Here is a 19,545-nt window from a genome sequence, read left to right on the forward strand (position 1 = left end):
GGAGACCCTGTGAGGAAGTATAAAAGAGGGTCTGGGGAACAACCCCTTCAGACGCACCAGAAGAAACGTTAAGCGACCACGTAACAGCAGGAAGTCATCTGAAGGAAGCCACGTGCGTTCGATTCCGTGGCTGGAACCACGGAAAACAGCTTTTAGCTAACAACAGGGAAGCCCGCTCCCCTGACTCAATGGATTGGCATCATAAAAGACCTGGGGCAAATTTAAACCGCATCACTTTTAAACCCAACAACGCTGCAGCTTGAACGAACTGATAGTGACTGTTACCTTTCCACCGGACAATATATTAACCCCTAGACAACAATAGAGCTATTTCTTATTGGTTATTATTATACCCGCGCTTTGATTTAGTATTGATGACATATATTATCTGTATGTTTGCATTAATCTTATTTTTGTGCCCTTTATCAATAAATACTTAAAAAAATAGTACCATCAGACTTCAACGGACCTCTCTATCTTTGTTGGTAAGTGATCTAGTTACGGGAATTCGTAACACTATAGTTCCTAGTTTTGTCAACTACTGGGAGGATATGTCACCCTAACAATTATTCTACACTGGACCTAGACAGGGAACTGATGGCTATAATAGTAAATAACTTCACTGCTGTACACATACAGCTGTCACATGATAGGTGATATTTTGCATTTAACTATCCCTTCATCCTCATGTTTTGCACAGTGCCTTGTTCCATTATAACAAAGCTTCAAATTCATAATTTTGCTCACAACAAAATAACTGATAACTGTTAGTTTTCTCACAATGGTGAGCATTAAAGATAAAGGTCAACGAGAGGCAAGAGTAAACATTAAAATAATGTGTACGGTAACCAATCATTCAGTATGATTACAGTATTCTTTTCACTTAGTCATTGATAGCAGTGTATCTCACACGAAAGCGGACCATACCTATGTCAGGAGTCTGAAGGAGTGGCCCGATCACAGCAGTGCAGGTTGGGCGTGGATATTTCTTGCAGAACAAAGTGATGGCAGCAGTTAGAAATCGTGATGCAGGCTCAGTCAGTGAGAGTACCTGTGAATATACGCAATCCATATCTGTTATTGAATTTTTCTTCACTGAAATACCTTCCTCTTCTGAGAAACAAGTCTATAGTAACTTTACATACCTCCCTTTGACTTCACAACTTCCATCTTTGAGATATACACTTTCTCCTACCTCAGTTCTAATACTAACTGTTTTCCCTGTCCCTTCACTGTCAAGGTGCCAGAACTGTTATAATGATACCAGCTCCCATGTTGATGCATACTCCATTTTCCTCAACCAACTCAATATGAAAATTAAAGGTACTATGGTAAGTGCTCTGGGCAGATGGGTCTCATCAGCCGTGGCTGGAAACCTCTGCTGCCTTGCAGCTACCCCATTCGTGCTTCAACGCTGACTGGCAACTCTTGCGATAGCACTAGTGCCAAACTATATCATTCTCTGCCACTCATTTGGATTCATCAGCTGTGTGGAGCGGGAGTGCCTGCTCTCCATATTATACTGCCCTAGCTTGCGTATACAACTAGGACGCAACATCGGCCAGGACCGACAGAGGGTCCAAGGCCTCAATAATAAATGCAAGAAGCACCAGTTAAGATCAGAACTCTTTTTCTTAACTGCCACATTAGATCACCCAGTCTTGTGGGATCAGAGATATTTCTTCCATTTTGTTCTACCTTCACTGCTATCTATAACTTGGTGTCTCTCATTTCCAGTTCTGAGTCCCATTTCTGAAATGCCAACTGTTTCTATTCTCAAAGATGTTGCCTGACCTGCTGAGTTCTTTCAGCATTTTCTGTTTTTATTATTTTTGAAGTTCTGTTTTTTTAATTTGGTTCTTAACTTCACAAATTTTCTCAGATGAGCATCATTCTTATGCCCAATTATGATCCCAATACTTGTCCCCAGTGTCCCCACACCAAGTCTGCCAAGGCCTTCTCTGGGCACAAATGATTCCCTAACCTGATATAGTTCTCAGAGATTCCAACTGCAGCTACAATGTAAAATATCTACAGTATTTCTTTAAAATAACTATATTTTTATTCATTCACTCCTCGCTTCAATAGCTTCCTGCAGCAATGTAACTTGGTCAGTCTTAACAGTCTTTATTACATCCATACAAAAAGAAAGTAAGTCCCCATCCCTGACTCATAATGCTGTCTTTGATCAAAGATCAACTATAAGTTTAAAGTAATCTACGGATTATGACGCCCTACTCCAGTTAATTCTCTCCTCCCTGATAGAGCTCAGCATCTACAACTTGGACTCCAGCTCAACAACTCTTCCTTTGCACTAATACATATCAACAGAAACTCATGGTATGGAATCTCGGCATACAGTTAGGCACTCTACACCTTTCTATGTTTACTGGGTTAAATCATTTGAGAAAATAATCACTGCTCAAAGCTCTCCATTTTAGCAACTGTCAGTAATTATTCTGCTTTTCCTGTTTATATTCCCTCCTGACCCATTTTCTGTTTTTTTTTATGTCCCAATAGAATTCCCTTCTGCCATGCATCACAACTCCTTTTGTCAATTAATCTCCCTTGCCTTCCATCACACCACAGGTATCCCTTTGGTCTTTTCTCCCCTTTAGGTTCTGGCCCTTGTAATTGCTTAACATCAATTACACCTCCTTCTCCAGGTTTGTGGAAAATACATCGATTTGAAACATCTACTTTTATTTCTACAGAGGCTACCAGACATACAGAGTACTTTTAGCAGTTCCTATTTTTATTTCTAAGAAACTCAGAAGCCTCATGTTTCTGCCTTTACTATTGAAATTTTGAAAGACCTACACGTTATTTACATTAATACATATACAGGAAGGCCAATCTCCGCACCAACATTTTCAAGAGAAGGTAAATCAAAAAGTAGATTTTCTTTTTGAGGTGCTTCTGTCTTAACGTAACTAGCAGGAGAAAGGTGAAGACACCATCAATATGCTGGATCTCCTCACTCACAAGTAGTAATTTATTTGGTAATGTCCTAAAGTCCACAATACATCCACTAATTTATTGATAAGTATGCTGCTGCAAGTCTATGAAAGGATGGAATCAAACTATTTCACACATTTTGGTAATTTTTGAAAAAAAAGTCCACAGTGTGCAAAACTGACAGAGGCAGCAAAACTTTGCGTTCAAATCTCAATGGCCAAAAAGTACTAGAAGTTAACTATACAGAGGAAGAGATGAAAAAGAAAAACTGCTTCAGTTGTGCCACACAAGTAACCATACCCTTTTCAAGAAGAGTGTCCGAGCAAGCACAGTTGCATTGCTGTAACTGAGATCAGAAGGCAGGGAGATCAGTTTGTTGCAGGCCAGGGGAAGTTGGTGTTCTGAGAGTTCTGACAGCCTCAGTAATAAACAGAGTTTCTCCAGCTGCAACAAATAAATTGCCCCAGTTATTCAGGAATAAACATTCACAGACCCATTGCTAAAAGAATAAGAGCTGCAATATTTTACTTTGTTAAACAAATAACATGATATAGCAATAGAATTGCAGAAACATCTTCAGTTCAGCCAAGGGCGCACTATTCGATTCTGGTACTGAATGAGTTTTCCTATTTCTGTTGATTTTCTCATATGGTAGTGTAAGAATGTGTAACACAGTAAAAACACCTTCCCCATTTCTTGTCAGCTCATAAATTGAACAATATCTCTATCAGCTTTGTAGTTTGCACATCAATAGCACATGACTGAGCCCTTTAACCGAGATTACATAGAATATATCAAAAACCAAATTCATTTTTGTTACAGCAGTATCAAAAATCTCAATTGATTTTAATTTTTTAGGGTATTATTAATAGCAGAAATTTCACATATCCTGTTTGACACTGAAAATAATATTAGGTGAAGAGTGGAATGGGAACAATCCATACGAATGGAGGTACGTGGCTGCAGGAAGGAATCTCCCCACAAAGCTCACTCTCACTCTCCTCTCCATCCCAGGTCAAACCTGCTGTGGCCCTGCTTCTTCCTGCAAGTGATAAATGCTGCCTAGGCTACGTTTGCAGCTGATGGACAAGAAGCAGCTTCTACCTATCAGAGCTGTCCAAAAAGTGAAGCTTTACCCCAATAACACTTGGAAAAATGGGGCATTATTTAACATGGACAAGCTGAAATACTTAAAAAAAAATTCTGACCTTACCTGGCTTGGATTACATTCATTCAGGATATTCAATTCTTCAGGTGTTTCCAACTTCTAAAAGCAAAAAAAAAAGCAAAATGTTGATAGAAACTTAGATTGAAGAACATATCCGGAATGGGCTGAAATTAAGGTGAAAGCAAAATCAGTTACCATGATTGTAACCGCTTCGGCTGCAGAAATAAAAACAAATGGAGGCACCCTATACTGATAAGCAAAGAGAAATCTGTTGCAATAGTGCATCAATAACACGTCTAATTACAGCGCTTAAATCACGTTATTTATTTCATTTCTATTATCAGGCTGCTACTATTCACACGATCATGGATTTTCCCAGGTACTAGGCTAAGCAAAACTAGCCGACATTACATTATTTTTCTGGAATTTGGAATTGGGTCAGCATGGGTACAGACAGACTGGAAAAGCAAGCTGTCATCTGGTTTAGGAGTGGGCAAGTGGTCTCAGTTCTTGGGGAGGCAGCAGCATTCTGAGCTGAGTGTTCTGGTTGATTGATTCTGATGTTTACAAATAACCACCCTGTACACTATGGCCACTTATAAAAATAGCACTTATTTAAATATGTTTAACTTGCCTTACTGAAGCTGTTGTGACTAAGTGCTGTCCTCACAGAAAACATCAAGCTGGCTTCTGACACAACCTAAACATCGGCGCCACGTTTATTTATCTTTCTGGAGCACATGAAACTGTTGGGAAGTGTGGTTGGTTCTCAAACCGCCCCATCTTCTCCTTTGTGAAGACCTGCTCCACCATTTTAGAAAAGATTTGGATAACTAACAAAGGTAACATTACTTCTAAGTCAAGATGAGCAGGTTAAGGGCCATAAAAAATGACTGAAGGGTCCTAAATGTTTACCTTTACAAGGAAATTGGGCAGTAATTACACAAGCACAGACCCTCAGTGGAACTGAAGGCACATTGATATCAAACCTGTCAACAATGGCAAAGTATTCCTGAGGCTGCAACCAAATCTAAACCTAACCAAGTCCATCATCTCACCTCAACCACCACAGAGCACATGTTCATTGTAACATAACTGTTTTCAGAGAAAAAATATAAATTTACAGATTACAGATTGTATGAACTTCCTTGTTTCTAGGTGTGCTTGACTACCTTGTAACGATTTTTGAGAAAATATTGTAAGGGTTAAGAGTTGCTTAAGTGTAACACAAGAAATTGCTCACAACAAATTGGATTGTTCCCACATGAGTACTCTGCACTTCCAATTTGGCACTAGTCTTCTCAGCAGCTAAGGTACCACACAAATATCTGGACAGCTTTTGAATGTATGGATTTCCACTTGAATTCTGCATTGTATGATACACTGGAACCCTAAAATCTACAAGAACTCAATCATTAGCCATGCTTCCCAATGCTCCCCCTCTAGACATTGCCTGTGAGAAAGCTACATTCAGAGACATTGTCTATGTGAATAGTGTTACGAAATCCTGTAACTGGATCACTTACCAGCAAAGAGAGAGATCCGTTGAAGTCTGATGGTACTATTTTTAAAAGTATTTATTAATAAAGGGCACAAAATAAGATTAATGCAAACATACAGATAATATATGTCGTCAATACTAACTCTAAAGCACGGGTATAATAATAACCAATAAGAAATAGCTCTATCGTTGTCTAGGGGATAATGTATTGTCCAATGGAAATATAAAAGTCACTCAGTTCATGCAGGCTGCAGCCTTTTGGTTGTTGCTGTGTTGCACTTTGTTGGAGAGAGAGAGAAATAGGAATAGAGTGGGAACAGTTACCGCAGCGGGTTTTCCAACCTTTACGATTTCGATCCGTCAGGAGTCCTGTTGGTGTGGCCGTTCACTTGTGGCCTCTCCTTTAGCTAAAGCCGTTCTTCCATGGTGAGGCTGCCAATCCCAGGCGAGGGAAAGGACGCACGCGAGCCCCCCCACCGGCTGCCGCTATTGAACGCTGTCACGGGATTTCTAGCGCTCCTCCTGGTGCGTCTGAAGGGGTTGTTCCCCAGACCCTCTTTTATCCTTACTCCCGGAGTCTCAGATGTCAATCAGGTTGGGATGATGCAATCCGTCAACCAGCCCACTCTGATCGTCCCCTGAGGGGCTTCAATGAATAGGACAGTACTCAATACACAACTTGGTCTTCCGCAGACAATGGCCATGTCCCGTAGCTTTACATCAAAACGAGGCATTTTGCACATCTCTCTCTCATTTCCTGGGCCCCTTGACCCAACCCAACAGTGATCTTGCGATTCTCACAAAGGAGGGGGCTACAGACGTAACAATGGTAATTCAGGACCACTTCCATAGATCCTTAAAAACCTTTGTGGACACTTATATATGCTCTTATAAAGATACAACAGTACAGCAGCTGGGAGGAAACCATAGAATAAAATTATCATTCAGAATAAACATATAATTTCTGATTCAGTAATAAAGTCTCCTTTTGATCTACCATGAGAATACACAGAAGGCACTAAATTAGATACAGCCACTGCAGTCATTTGATGCACAAACAGCATGTTAGGTGTTCTGCAGATTGTCACTGTGGCAACTCTGATCAAACAGGGACAATCTAACATAATGATGTTCTCTAAAGAATATTAATGGTGACACTACAGACAGGTTATTTCATTTTCTGAAGAACATCCCATTGATTAACAAATCTTAAGTTCCACATATTGTTGCTGCATGGCAACCTGTGAAAAGAGCTATGGTTACCAACTAACAAAATTTTCTAGTCAATACTAATCTTGCAAACGAGAATGAAGATACTTTATGTTGAGGAGTAAAAGTGCTGGTGAAAATAATGAAATAGAGGAGAAAATAATATTTATTGTATGTAATATGAATATTTTTTATATCAAAATTTTAAATTTGTGTATAAAACTACTTAGAATACTTACATCTGAGTCTGCTTCAAACATATCCCTCAGCGTGGATAATGAAGACTGTTAAAGAGAAATAAACATATTTAAAAATATGCAGGTTCATATGCAGATGTCAAATTAGCAAGCTTTCCTTTGTCAAATAATCGATCCAATGCACTTCCTTTCTTTAAATGACGCTTTTCAATTTGGTTTTCAGTAAGGATTCTTACTTTAGAATGAATTACTTACTGACAGAAAGAACATGAGCAGTGATGGCAGGGAGCAAAGGGTTCAGATTTATGGATCATTACAGATGAGAGTGAGGGTGCATGAAATAGAATCGAGGAGACTTTTACTGAAGCAAGACGTCACTCCATTTGTAAGGCAAGTCATAGCAACGAGTCCAGTCACTGAGGTGCAGCAGGAAAGAAGGTTTGGAGCCCATTAGGAACTTATTGCATGGCATTATTGAAATTGTTTGGAGTCAAAGGAAAGGGATAATTTATTGACATTAAAGGCTGCATAAAATGGTGTTTGTTGTGAAGTATCAGCACATATTCACAAAAATGAAATAGGCTGGTCAGCCTTTTGAGTCTGTTCTGCTTTTACCTTTCTTCATACTTTACAGAGATATCCACAATGTGCCCTAGTATTCACAATTTTTCTCTGCGAAAGGATAGCCAGTGAACATCCATAACCCTCTGATTTGAGAATTCCTAGATTCACTTTTTGAATGAAGAAATTTCTTCTCATTTCAGTCCTTAAGGCTTATTCCAATACTGTGACAGCATCATCCCTTTAAGCATTTTATATGCTTTAGTGAGATCACCCCTTATTTTTCCAAGCAAAGAAGCCATATTATTTCTCCTCATCGAATAACCTCTCCCACAGAGGAATTCATCTTTCTTGCCAGTATATCTCCCCTTGGGTAAAAAAACTAAGTTTATTCCTATTATGTTTCATTAAGACCCAAGATTTCCATCAAGGTCTCATCATATTATCAACTGGAGTATGAGAGTAAAGTCTGCAGGACCATTTGCTTTGCTCAGTGGCGCAGAATTACACTGGTGTCTCACAACTCCAGCAACTCCAGTTTTAATCCTGATACACCACCCTCCCGCCCCAGGTGATATCTGTTTGCCTCTGCTCTGGTTTCTTGCCTTATTCCAAACAAGTGATGGTAGGTTCACTGGCCCTTTAATAGCTGGGCGGGTGGATTGGCAAGAACTAACCACACAAAAGGAACAGTTTTTGGGAAGTAAGCGGGGGAAATTAGGCTGATGTGAATGTATTGAGAACTAGCACAGACGCAATAGGCAAAATGACCTTTTATATTGTAAGAAAATATTAATATATTTGCTTGCTATGCTTGAAAACAGAAACACACAGATCTCCTAGAATACTAGCATCACAGTTTCTCACCATAAAAATAGTCTGCTTTCCTGTTTCCCTTCCAGGGTAGACAATCTTCGCAGCCTCTTTGATCTTCTAACACTCAGTGATCTAGCAATCTCTACTTTTTCATTCATGCGATTGATAGCAGATTGTGAATAACAGGGGCCCCAAGTACTGATATGTTCTAGTCAGAAGAACATGTCAACCAAAAAGTGGCTCATTTATTCCCACAATCGGCTTTCCCTCTCTGTTAACTGATTGAATATACAAACACTTGTATCAGGAATAAATATCTTAGCCCTGCCAATATGCGCTGCCCTTTAAAAACATCACGGCTTGCTTCATTGTAATCTCAAGTTTGCATTCCTTACCTATTCTCTGAACTAATGGAACCTTCTCGAAGTCCAGGGCATTTTGGAAAATGACCACTGAATCAGCATCAACTATCTCACCCGCTTCCAACTACTGATAACGAATGTCAGCCTACAACCACAAACATTTGCTCAGAACCATTTCTGTCTTCCTTATTGATTATCTTAACCATTCTTTGTTATCAGATTCAGAATGTCTCGTTAAACGGAAGAATTGTTCAAAGGTAAATTTTTCAAACCCCACCCCCCGAAGGAAAAAAATAATACCCCGTTTCATAACAATAGATGGAACCCCAAGTCCGAGCCAGAAAGAGAGCAGAAGCAAGTTCGGAGAAAGAGGAATCTGAGGCATCAAGATGTTCTAACTTACAAGGTAAATAATGAAGGAGACAGGGATGCAATCAGGAAAAGTGCTCGGACTGAAAGAAATCTGTGCTACAGACTCGAATGACACAGCATGGGGCAGAATATGAAACCTCTCACCTGCTCAAAGAACACTAGAGCATTGGAATCATTAGCTAGAACATGCAAATGACCTCTCTTCCCTGAACAGTGCCACAGAGCACTTATATTCTCATAAGCAGAGAGAATGGGTCCTCTTTTAGTAGCTCGTTAAAAAGTGAATCTGTTAATAACACAATGCTCTACCAGGACTTCAGTAAGGGATCACTTGATGTTCTCACACCCTCAGGTAGAGACTGAATCACTGCACCGAAACAATACCAAGGTAACTGAGAAGGGAAGGAACTCAGCTAGAACTGCATGACTCTGTCTCATTTGTCTCTGCATCACAACTCTTCTATTGTTCCTTCCTACTAGAGTACACTGTAGAAATAACTTTAGATTGTCAAGGAGAATCGTTCACACTTCTCTACACTTCAGAATGTCAATACTAATATTTAATAAACCAATTTTATTAATACCAGAGTAATTATATACAGACCAATGAATTAAGTCCAGTTTTAACCTAAACTGCAAGAGTGAATATAATTGTTAAATGTCTGTAACTTCACAGCAAGCTCCCAGTACTGACCCACATAAGTGCCAGCTATTGCAGCAAATTTGCATCCAAACCTGCAAGTATTGAATTTGCTGAGAAATTTTAGTTTGCTAATCAATCAGTATGCTTCAATCCCGCATTCTTTCTCCTAGCAAGTTCAGCCTTGTGGATCTGAATCATGCAAGCAAGAAGTGAATGTGAGCAGCAGACTCCATTCAATAAAATCCGGGTTAATGGCTTCAGTCAAACGTAAGTACATTTTACTCATACCTTTATATGTTCAGGCAGGTCAACGTTTTGCTCTGTTTTCAGAAAGGTTTTCTGTTCTACTTCATCAATGTCCATTTTGTTTTGTGCATGTGTAGGATTAAGATCTGTGAATGCAGTTCCATCCTGGTTCTCACTGGCAATAAAAGGTTCCACACAGACAACATCCTCTGCTTGTTTTATTTTCTTTGTTACATTTTGCTCATCATCTTCCAAAAGTGATCCATCTTTTATAACACTTTTACGTTTTTTAGAGTTCTGTGTTAATGGGGCATTGTCTTCTGAACCTTCAGATGATTTATCTTTGCTGACATTTTGTTGACTACAGTACCAACCCAACCTTTTATCAGCACTTGAAGAACCTTCGGAATTTCCAACTAGTTCTTGACAGAGATATTTCAATTGTCTCTGAAAACTATTTGAATGTGAATTAGACTTCAAGTAACAAAGTCCACCTTCTAAGTCCTGCTCCAAGATGTCAATTAATTTCTGTATCCAAAGATCAGTATCCAAGTTTTTCTTTAACTCTGAGATGAGATGATGCAGACAGTCTTTAGGTACATAGCTACTGGCCAAGTGAAGAAAAGATAAGAGGTTTCTTCTAACCATCACTGGTAAAAGGTAAAACAATGGCTTTCTAAAGGGTGGAAAAATGATACGATGAGTAAACAGTTGATAGCATACTGCTTTCACAATTTTTCCTGCATATTTTATATCCCAAGGTGAATTGTGGCTAAGTATCACACTTCTGCAGGGACAGTGGAAATCTAGAGTATCACATTCATCACAAATCATTTGTATTGGATTTAATTAACTATCCAATGAACAGATAATTCACCAAAATTAGATAAGTAGAGACTGCAGGAAAAGAAATTTGCATTTCTGTAATTGCTATACAAATGTAAGAATCCAACTTGAACAGGGATAATTTCAGTATGAACTGAATTGAGACTGTCTAAATCTAGATCAAATTTCAGCATAAAATGGAAACGTGTGTAGCTTTATTGTGCTTTCACTGCACAGAAAGTAAAATTTTGAGAATATCAAGCACTTGGATTAAAATGGCATTCACATAGTTAGAGACTTCACTCGTTCTCTTAAGTCCCAGGAGGTGTTAAGGCATACAAATCAAGAGTTCATTCCTGATCAGAGTCAAGTTTATAGAATCAGTGATTGAAGTATACAACAATTCCAGCATTTTCAGGGTGAGGGCTTGGGACAAATAAAACTATCATGTACTCATACCAACTGTATGCAGGAATTGGTTTAACCGATAAGATACTGCCACTTACTGTCCAAACTCAATTATGAACAACTGGGAAAATACCAGAAATGGAGGTCTTATGCAGGCAATCTTTACAAGGGAAAATAATTCATTTCCTTGTTTCTAATAGGCCAGAATTAACTAAGGAAGTTTTGCGTATCAGGACGGGGAAGTGCCTTAATGTTCCTTGTTACACTGCCCTGAATGACAGGTTAATTGTTCGAATGATTCCCACATGGGGCAATGTATGTTTCCAAACTGATCCTCAAAAGTAATTTAAAAAAACATGATCACGGTCAGGATAAAAATTGGGTTGGGTGAGGCCAAAAGTACAAAGAGAAAAGTTCTGAGACAACTTAAAATTGCAAAAAAAAAATCACTAACAGAAAGATTTATCGTGAAATTATCAAATTCAAGAGAAAAACATCACCAAGAAATTTAATATACCCCAATATTTTATCAACTGAAGATGCCCAAAATATGTCAACTTTTGCCCAAGAACTGTGGCTTAGAGATTCAGAAACCATTTTCCTATGGCCACTTCTCACTACTTCAAGCGGATGTGTGCATTTTTTCTGGATACCCACCTTGCTGTCACATTCTTGACTATTCAGTCATAGAAAAGTACAGTGCAGAAACAAGCCCATCTATTCTGTGTCAAACCATTTAAACTGCCTATTCTCATCAATGTGCACCAGGACCATAGCCCTCCATACCCCCACCATCCATGTACCTATCCAAACTTCTCTTAAACATTGAAATTGAGCTTGCATGCACCACTTGTGTTGGCAGCTCATTCTACACACTCACAAACGTCTGAGTGAAGGAGTTTCCCTTAGTGTTCCCTTTAAACTTTTTACCTTTCACCTTTGACCTATGACCTCTAGTTGTAGCCCCAGTCAACTTCAGTGGAAAAAGCTTGCTTGCATTTACTCTATCTATACCTTTCATAATTTTGTATACCTCCAACAAATCTCCTCTCAATCCTCTACATTCCAAGGAATAAAGTGCTAACCCATTCAATCTTTCCAGATTACTCAGGCTCTCTAGATCCAGCAACACCCTTGTAAAATTTCTCTGTACTTTCAATCTTATTTACATCTTTCCCATAGGTAGATGAGCAAAACTGCACAAAATACTCCAAATTCGGCCTCACTAATGTCTTATAGAACTTCAACATAACATTCCAACCCTTGTACTCAGTACTTTGATTTATGAAGGTCATTGTGCTAAAAGCTCTCTTTATGACCTTATCAACACGTAAAATGTATTTTACTTTACATGCCTGCCTCCCAGTTTGAAAATATGACAAGTGATTAAGAGAGATACAGCGAAAATAACATGACTCAAATCAAGATGTCAAGAAGGAACCTATCCCAACTTGAGGGCACCCAAAGCACTTTTGGTGAGTCACTATCATAATCTAGGCAAGCAGACAATCCATTTGCACACAGATTTTTTTTGTGGCTTGAGCCTTCTCCAAATGAAGAAATTTTTCCTCGTCTCAAAGCTAAAATCTTACCCAGGTTCCTGTTCCAGACAAATGTCAGCCAGAGAGAAATATCATCCTTCGATTCAGCCTATAGTGCCATGTCAGAATTTTATAAGTGAATTAATAATCATAAAGGTTCTTACAGATTTAGCTTCTGCTCGTTCCCTTCCAAAAATGGTTCAGGTCGGCACAGTGTCTCTGAGAAGGTTCTCCAATGAAGAGACTGTTTTGACTGCATACGCTGCAGAATATGAAATGCCTTGGCAGCTCCCGACGTGCCCAGAGTTAGTGCATGAAGCAAAACTTGAAACGGCTTCTGAAACTGCTCCATAAGCTCTGTGCAGTTCATGCCCTTTGGAAGAAATGATAAAAAGAATTCAGCATGAAGTACCTAAATTACAATGATTTTACACATAAAGTTTCACATACAAAGCAATGATTTTATGTACATCCTTTCTCAGATTATTGCCTCCTCAATTCTCTCTCTCTTGTTCCATATACCTTTATGCCTACTGCCTACTGCTTTGGAGTACTATGTACAGTTCTGATCACCACATTATAGGAAGGAAAGAGTGCAGAAGATATTGACCAGGATGTCAACAGGATTGGTTTCAGTTATGGGGAGATTGAATAGACTGGGTTTGAATTCCCTGAAGGGAAGGAAGCTTATAAGAGGCATAGATGGGGTAGATGGTCCAATTTTCTCTCTCCCCCCCCCCCAATTAGGTATCAAAAACAAGGGCATAGGTCGAAGGAAAGGAATTATTTATTTATTTTTCCCACTGAGATTGGTTGATACTCAAGACAAGGCAGAATGAGATACAATCACTATGTTTCATTCAGACAGGAACTTGAAGAGGCAAGGTATTGAAAGATAGATTCCTAATGCCAGTAACTGGCTGGCATGGATGTTGTGGACCAAAGGGATTGTTTCTATGTTGTACAACCCCATCACTAGTTTTATCACTACCTAATCATCAGAAAAGGCAGAGATTCCTTAGGTCAGTCACTCATTCACCCTTCTTTATTATTCATTCCATTCATCCCACATTTTCTGATCTCTCCACTTTGTATGTTATGGCTCCAATTCTAGCTTTGCTAACTTGCAATTTCTTTCTCTATATCCAGTTGTCTTTGCAGTTTGTGTTTCTTAATCTTCTTCAATTCCAACACTTGTCTTCATGGACTACATGCTTGCCCAGCAAGCCAAGTATTTATTGACCATTATTAATTATGATGCAAACCCCCCACCCTGAATTTCTGCAGTAACATTACCCCCCTCTCCATCTCCTGTCCTCTCCACTTGAAAACCTGAATAGAACCTGCAGTATTCACCTGGTGTGGTCAGTAGATCGCAATCTCTGTGTGCTCTATGACTGGGTTAGTGGGTACAAATGTGTGATTTCCAGGCTGATGAAGAAGAATTTATTGTACAAGAGCAAGAGTATCTTACTTGGTTGCCCCCTTCACTCAAGATGTACAGTACAACAGCACTGAACTCTCAGACTTTGTTCTCACCATCTTAATGATATAACATTATATAGATTTCCTCCCACCTTCCAAAGATGTATGGCTTGGTAGGTTAATTGGTCACATGGGTGTGATTGGGCAATGTGGGATTGTCAGGCTGGAAGAACCCACCACTCTGCAGTGTCTCTAAATAAATAATGCCTCAGGGAAACTTGCTTGGTCTTCATCAAATATTAAAGCTTATAGATTGGCTTTATCTGTCACATGTACACGGTGCCACACTAGCATAGCGGTTAGCACAATACTACAACAGCTCCAGAGTTCGGAGGTCAGTTCCTGCATCATTTTGAAAGGAATCTCTGTACGTCCTCTCCTTGTGTTTTCCCCTGGCGCTCCAATTTCCTCCTATGGTCTAAGGACGTACTGTGGTCCCGTGATTAGTAGGTTCAAGTAAAATTGGGGTTGTGGGGTCACCTGGAGAGGCATGGCTCAAAGTGCCTACTCCATGCTGTCTGCTAAATACGCAGCAGACATCCAAGGGCTAGATTGTAAGAGGAAATTTGAATCAGACTTCCACTTCCTGAACTTTAAGGATTCTGCATGGATTGGATTGATGAGTGGCCACCTTATTAGGTACAACTATATACCTGCTTGTTAATTAGCCAATCATGTGGCAGCAACTCAAAGCCTAAAAACATGCAGACATGGTCAAAAAGTTCAGTTGTTGTTCAGACTAAACATCAAAAAGAGGAAGAAATGTGATCTAAGTGACTTTAACCATGGACTAATTGTTGGTGCCAGATGGGGTGGTTTGAGTATCTAAGAATCTGATCTCCTGAGATTTTCATGCATAACAGTGGAATTTACAGAGAATGGTGTGAGAAACAACATCCAGTGAATGGCAGTTCTGTTTGTGAAAATGCCTTGTTCTTGTTAATGAGAGGTCAGAGGAGAATGAGCAGGTGGTTCAAGCTGACAGGAAAGCGACAGTAATTGAAATAGCCACACATAACAACAGTGATGTGCAGAAGAGTATCTCTGAATACACAAAGCACTAAACTTGAAGTGGATGAGCTACAGCAGCAGAAGACCATGATGAATACTATAAAGTATGAAAGTCAGGAGCTGCAAATTCAAAGCAGTGACAGATTATTGCAAAAGTTATTCAAATATATTTCAAGTTACAAATAAAATTTATCTTTTTTTATTACAGTAAAAACAATTTTCATCAATAATTTTAGTGTGTACATTAGTAGTCCAACATTCCTTTTACACCTGTCAATTAGATGAATGGGTTTGGAACAGTGACACCAGCTTCTCCACATCAACGTCACTCAGGAGACTCAGATTCCCATGTTCAGGAATTCAGTCTGTTTTGTTGCTTTGAAAGAAGTTGGGCTACTGCATGAAACCGCACTCCACTAAATATAATGATGGAGAGGCATTAAAGAGCATCTTGGCCTTTTTCCACAGTGCACAATGGTGTTCCAAGATTTCTTTCTGCAAACAGAAGTCTTGATGTGATTTTTATTTGAACCTCGGCTTCAGCTCAGAGTCATTATGTAGCGAGATCAGTTCTTCCTCCACCCTTCCTGTTAATTCCTCATTACAAGCATTCAGGAATGGATTTATTATCCAATATGGAATTCCAATCAAGAGAAAATCCTGAAATCTCTCTGACATGTAGGTGAGCACAGTACACTGGGAAGATCATCATCCAATATCCTTTCTCTTTCAACCCAAAGAGGCTCAGAAATTGGAAAAAGGTCACCACTGTTGTACATACATAGGATTAACGGTCAGAAATATGGAGACAACTGATCTGATTTTGATAAGATTCACAATTGAAGACTGTAATTGAAGACTGCAATTCCTTGCAATTGAAGACTGATTTCATTAAACTTTGCAAATAACTCTGACAAATAAGCAATGTCATGCCTATCATTCTTGAGTTGATTAACTAAATGAAACGTTTGAGTCTTCAAAGAATTTTATCATAGTTTCAAAAAGCACAAAAAAGCATCTCAGGCAGTTTCCTCTTGAGAGCTGTCTGACTTCCATGTGCAACACTAGTTTGAATGCTTTCATCATTCTCAATACAAAGCTCTGAAATAGTTGAGAATTGAGAGCATGGGACTCTATTTTATTTATTTAAAGCTGTGATAACAATATTTAATGATTTGTGCATCAGATCACTTGGGTTTTTGGTGACAAGATGGGAATTACACAGTAAATGGTAAATATGTTAGATACAGCTTTTACCAAAAAATAAACCCCGTCCTGTCATTGATGATGCCCCGTATGTTGCAAGAACGTTGGCGAGTGGAATGTCCTTCTCTTTGAAAAATTGTTCAACAACCTGAATATTCAGTCCCTCTTGCAAATTATAAATCTTGAATCATACTTTTATCTTTTATGAAGCAAACATAACCAAAGCAAAGATTCATTGCCTGGCAAAACTGACTCATCCATCGGCACAGCAAATTATGTTGTCCTACACAGGTTACACAATGTCTCTTCCACATTCTCAGACATTTCATCTATTTGTCTTCAAACAGAGTCGCTGCTGAGCGGAATTGGCTGTTTTGGCTGGTGACTTACGCAAAACTGTACTCTGAACCTCCTTTACTGCTGAAAGAATCAGTAATTGTAGGGGACTTAGCAATGAAATGTTGTATGAAGCACACAGACCACTACCGTTTTGTTATGAAGTGCTGGCAAACATGTTTTGAAGTGTTTTTCCATTCCTCTTAAGTTGTTACAAAGTGCCTAAAAATAAGCCAAATTCTTGTTTTCTTTCTCAAGAGTGTATTCCCTTTAAATGTTCAAGGAACATGGGCGGTTTCACAGTCTCATTTGAAAAATACCTTCTGACACACAGACAAGTTGGTTGTTGTTGGTAATTTGGTGCTGGTATAAATCCACATTTCAGATACTGCACACTATACTGTTTACACTTATTTTTCATTTAGTCTGGTGCTGCCATTTTTGTTAGGGTTAACGACCATGGTCAGTCATGGTAAGTCCAACCTCAAGTGCTGCAATCAATAAAGAAAAAACCTGATTCTCTACCTGAAGATACACAAAGTGGGGCAGCAATATCTCAGTTTAGCCATGGGCTAGAGAAGTGTGGCCAAGGCCATCCAAAAGGGCATATTCTGAACTTTACCCCATTGGATTCCATACCGTAATTCCAGGAATTGCATCATTGCATGATTAAAGTATGGGTATTGTACTAGCTAACACTGTACTACAGTCGCAAACAGCAAAAATGCATGGGCCAGACCTGGAAATAAAGTACAGCAATTTCTTCAGTCCAGATTTCTCATGATATGCCAAATACAGGGTGTCACCTGAAACTTTTCAAAAACTATAACACACTTTGAGCAAAGCCAGTGGGTTAGCATGAGATGAAGTGATTATGTAATCAATTATGAGGCACTAAGGATCAAATGCTTATAATAAGCAATTTAGTTCTTAAATTAAGACTGTAATACCTCAGCTTCCTGCCTCTTGCTAATGAGCACCGCTCCCTCAGAAACTCCCACTGTCCCTGGGGTGGGGGGGGCACAGTATTGCCCACTTTGGGAACCACTGGAATAGAGGCATTCAAGAGGCTCATCCCATACATAGATGTGCAGGATTGTGTAAGCAGAAAGGATTAGTTTAGCTGAGCATTTGACGACAAATTTAATTAGTCCAGTAGGTACAACATTGTAGGCCAAAGGGCCTGATCCTATGCTAAAATATTCTACATTCTAAAAAAGACATGTCGGCTCCAGCAAAAGAGCAGACTTCACAGGATGTAAGAATGCCAAGTGTCTGTATTAGAAAAATACAGCACAGTACAGGCCCTTCAACCCACAATGTTGTGCCGACCCTTAAACCCTGCCTCCCATATAACCCTCCACATACCTGTGTGTATTGATTCAGACATAGAATTCTCACTGGATTGATGTCAATATTTGGCGGGTCTAGTCTGGACCAATGTTGCCCCTCAGCCCGGCCGACACTTCCATCTCTGTCACCACCACACACAAAATGCTGGAGGAACACAGCAGGCCAGGCAGCATCCAAGTTTCGGGGTGGGGGAACTTCGACTGTTCACTCTTTTCCAAGATGCTGCCTGGCCTGCTGACTTCCTCCGGCGCTTTGAGTGTGTTGCTTGGATTTCCAGCCTCTGCAGATTTTCTCTTGTTTCTGTCAGCACAATATCTACTTGCTCAACAGGCCTGGGGTTCTCTCTCTGGTCTTGACCTGTCAGGTCACAGTTGCCACCAAACGTAAATACATAGTTTTACTTCGCTTTCTCGCCTCACACCGGGGCAAATATCTGGCCCTCTCATCCCCAGCTCGGGTAAATTTTTGGTTTTCTCAGCGCTACAGCTAAACACTCAACCTCAGCTCCACCCCGCTATCCAAGTAAATAACAGCCTCTCTCACCCTCACCCAGTTAACTAACCGGCTCTCTCACCCACGCCAGAGGTAAATATCTCCTCCAAGTAACCGCCCTTCTCACTCCCACTCCGGGTAAATAACATGGCCACCCGGGTTGGTGTTTGCCCGGTAACTAACCGACCACCGGGTAAACGTCCGCCCCTCACCCACGACCCGTCGCATTTCTCTGTCAGAGGAATAGCCCGGCCCGGCCCGAACAAGTTTGCAGCACCGACCTCACTCGCTTCTCCTCATTCAGACACTTCCGGCGCGGCTGGCGGGAGGGGCCGCGACTTTCCGTTCGAGTTTGCAGAAAGTTCCCCCAGGCGCTATCGTCAGCGCACTACAGTCTCTTGCTGATAAAACCTCGGTGTATTTCAGTCTCCCCTTTGTGCGATAGGCAGCCCCCCAATACAACTATGTAGTTGTCCTGCAATATTTATCGAAATGCTGGACTTTCCCATGGAGCAAGTGTGTTTCATATATTACAAATATTTGAGGGAAATTACCACTGCAGCCAAGACCGGTGTTTATTATTATTTCGGGTTCAAGGTCGTTTATTGTCGCATGGGCAAGTGCTATGAAAAACTGGAGCAGAAAGCAGGCACGTTATGCCGTGTAAACAATATTGATTGTCCTTAACTTGGTGATAATGAGATAGTTTATTCAAATTGTCCCTACGATATTGGAATTATAGGATGGGGCCTCAGTCGGTCAGAGCTGATCATGGATATTGCGTCCTAGCTGTCTAGACACACAAGCCTGGGCAGTGAGATATGAAGAGCAAGCCCATGTAGCAAGCTCCCCCTC

General features: G+C 40.0%; 1 protein-coding gene across 6 annotated transcripts in view; it reads right to left on the reverse strand.

Annotated features, from left to right (window-relative positions):
* The window catches only part of fance (FA complementation group E), a 31,175-nt gene extending 12,002 nt beyond the window's left edge, over positions 1-19,173 (reverse strand). For 2 of the 6 annotated variants that reach the window (XR_009507984.1, XM_059950581.1), the window contains exons 1-7: positions 18,874-18,945; positions 12,972-13,180; positions 10,076-10,709; positions 7,076-7,120; positions 4,172-4,225; positions 3,259-3,402; positions 928-1,051 (exon numbers count right to left, since the gene is read on the reverse strand). Coding sequence is in view for 5 of the 6 variants with exons in the window: in XM_059950581.1 (XP_059806564.1) it covers positions 928-1,051; positions 3,259-3,402; positions 4,172-4,225; positions 7,076-7,120; positions 10,076-10,709; positions 12,972-13,180; positions 18,874-18,918 (1,255 nt within the window). In the remaining variant the exon portion in view is untranslated. Of the gene's footprint in view, positions 1-927; positions 1,052-3,258; positions 3,403-4,171; positions 4,226-7,075; positions 7,121-10,075; positions 10,710-12,971; positions 13,181-18,213 lie in introns of all 6 variants that reach the window. The other 4 variants (XM_059950583.1, XM_059950584.1, XM_059950582.1 and 1 more) reach the window with 4 other exon arrangements.
* Positions 19,174-19,545: the final 372 nt, after the last annotated feature.

The sequence above is a fragment of the Hypanus sabinus genome, chromosome 25 (genome assembly GCF_030144855.1).
Source record: "Hypanus sabinus isolate sHypSab1 chromosome 25, sHypSab1.hap1, whole genome shotgun sequence".
NCBI classification, from domain to species: domain Eukaryota; kingdom Metazoa; phylum Chordata; class Chondrichthyes; order Myliobatiformes; family Dasyatidae; genus Hypanus; species Hypanus sabinus.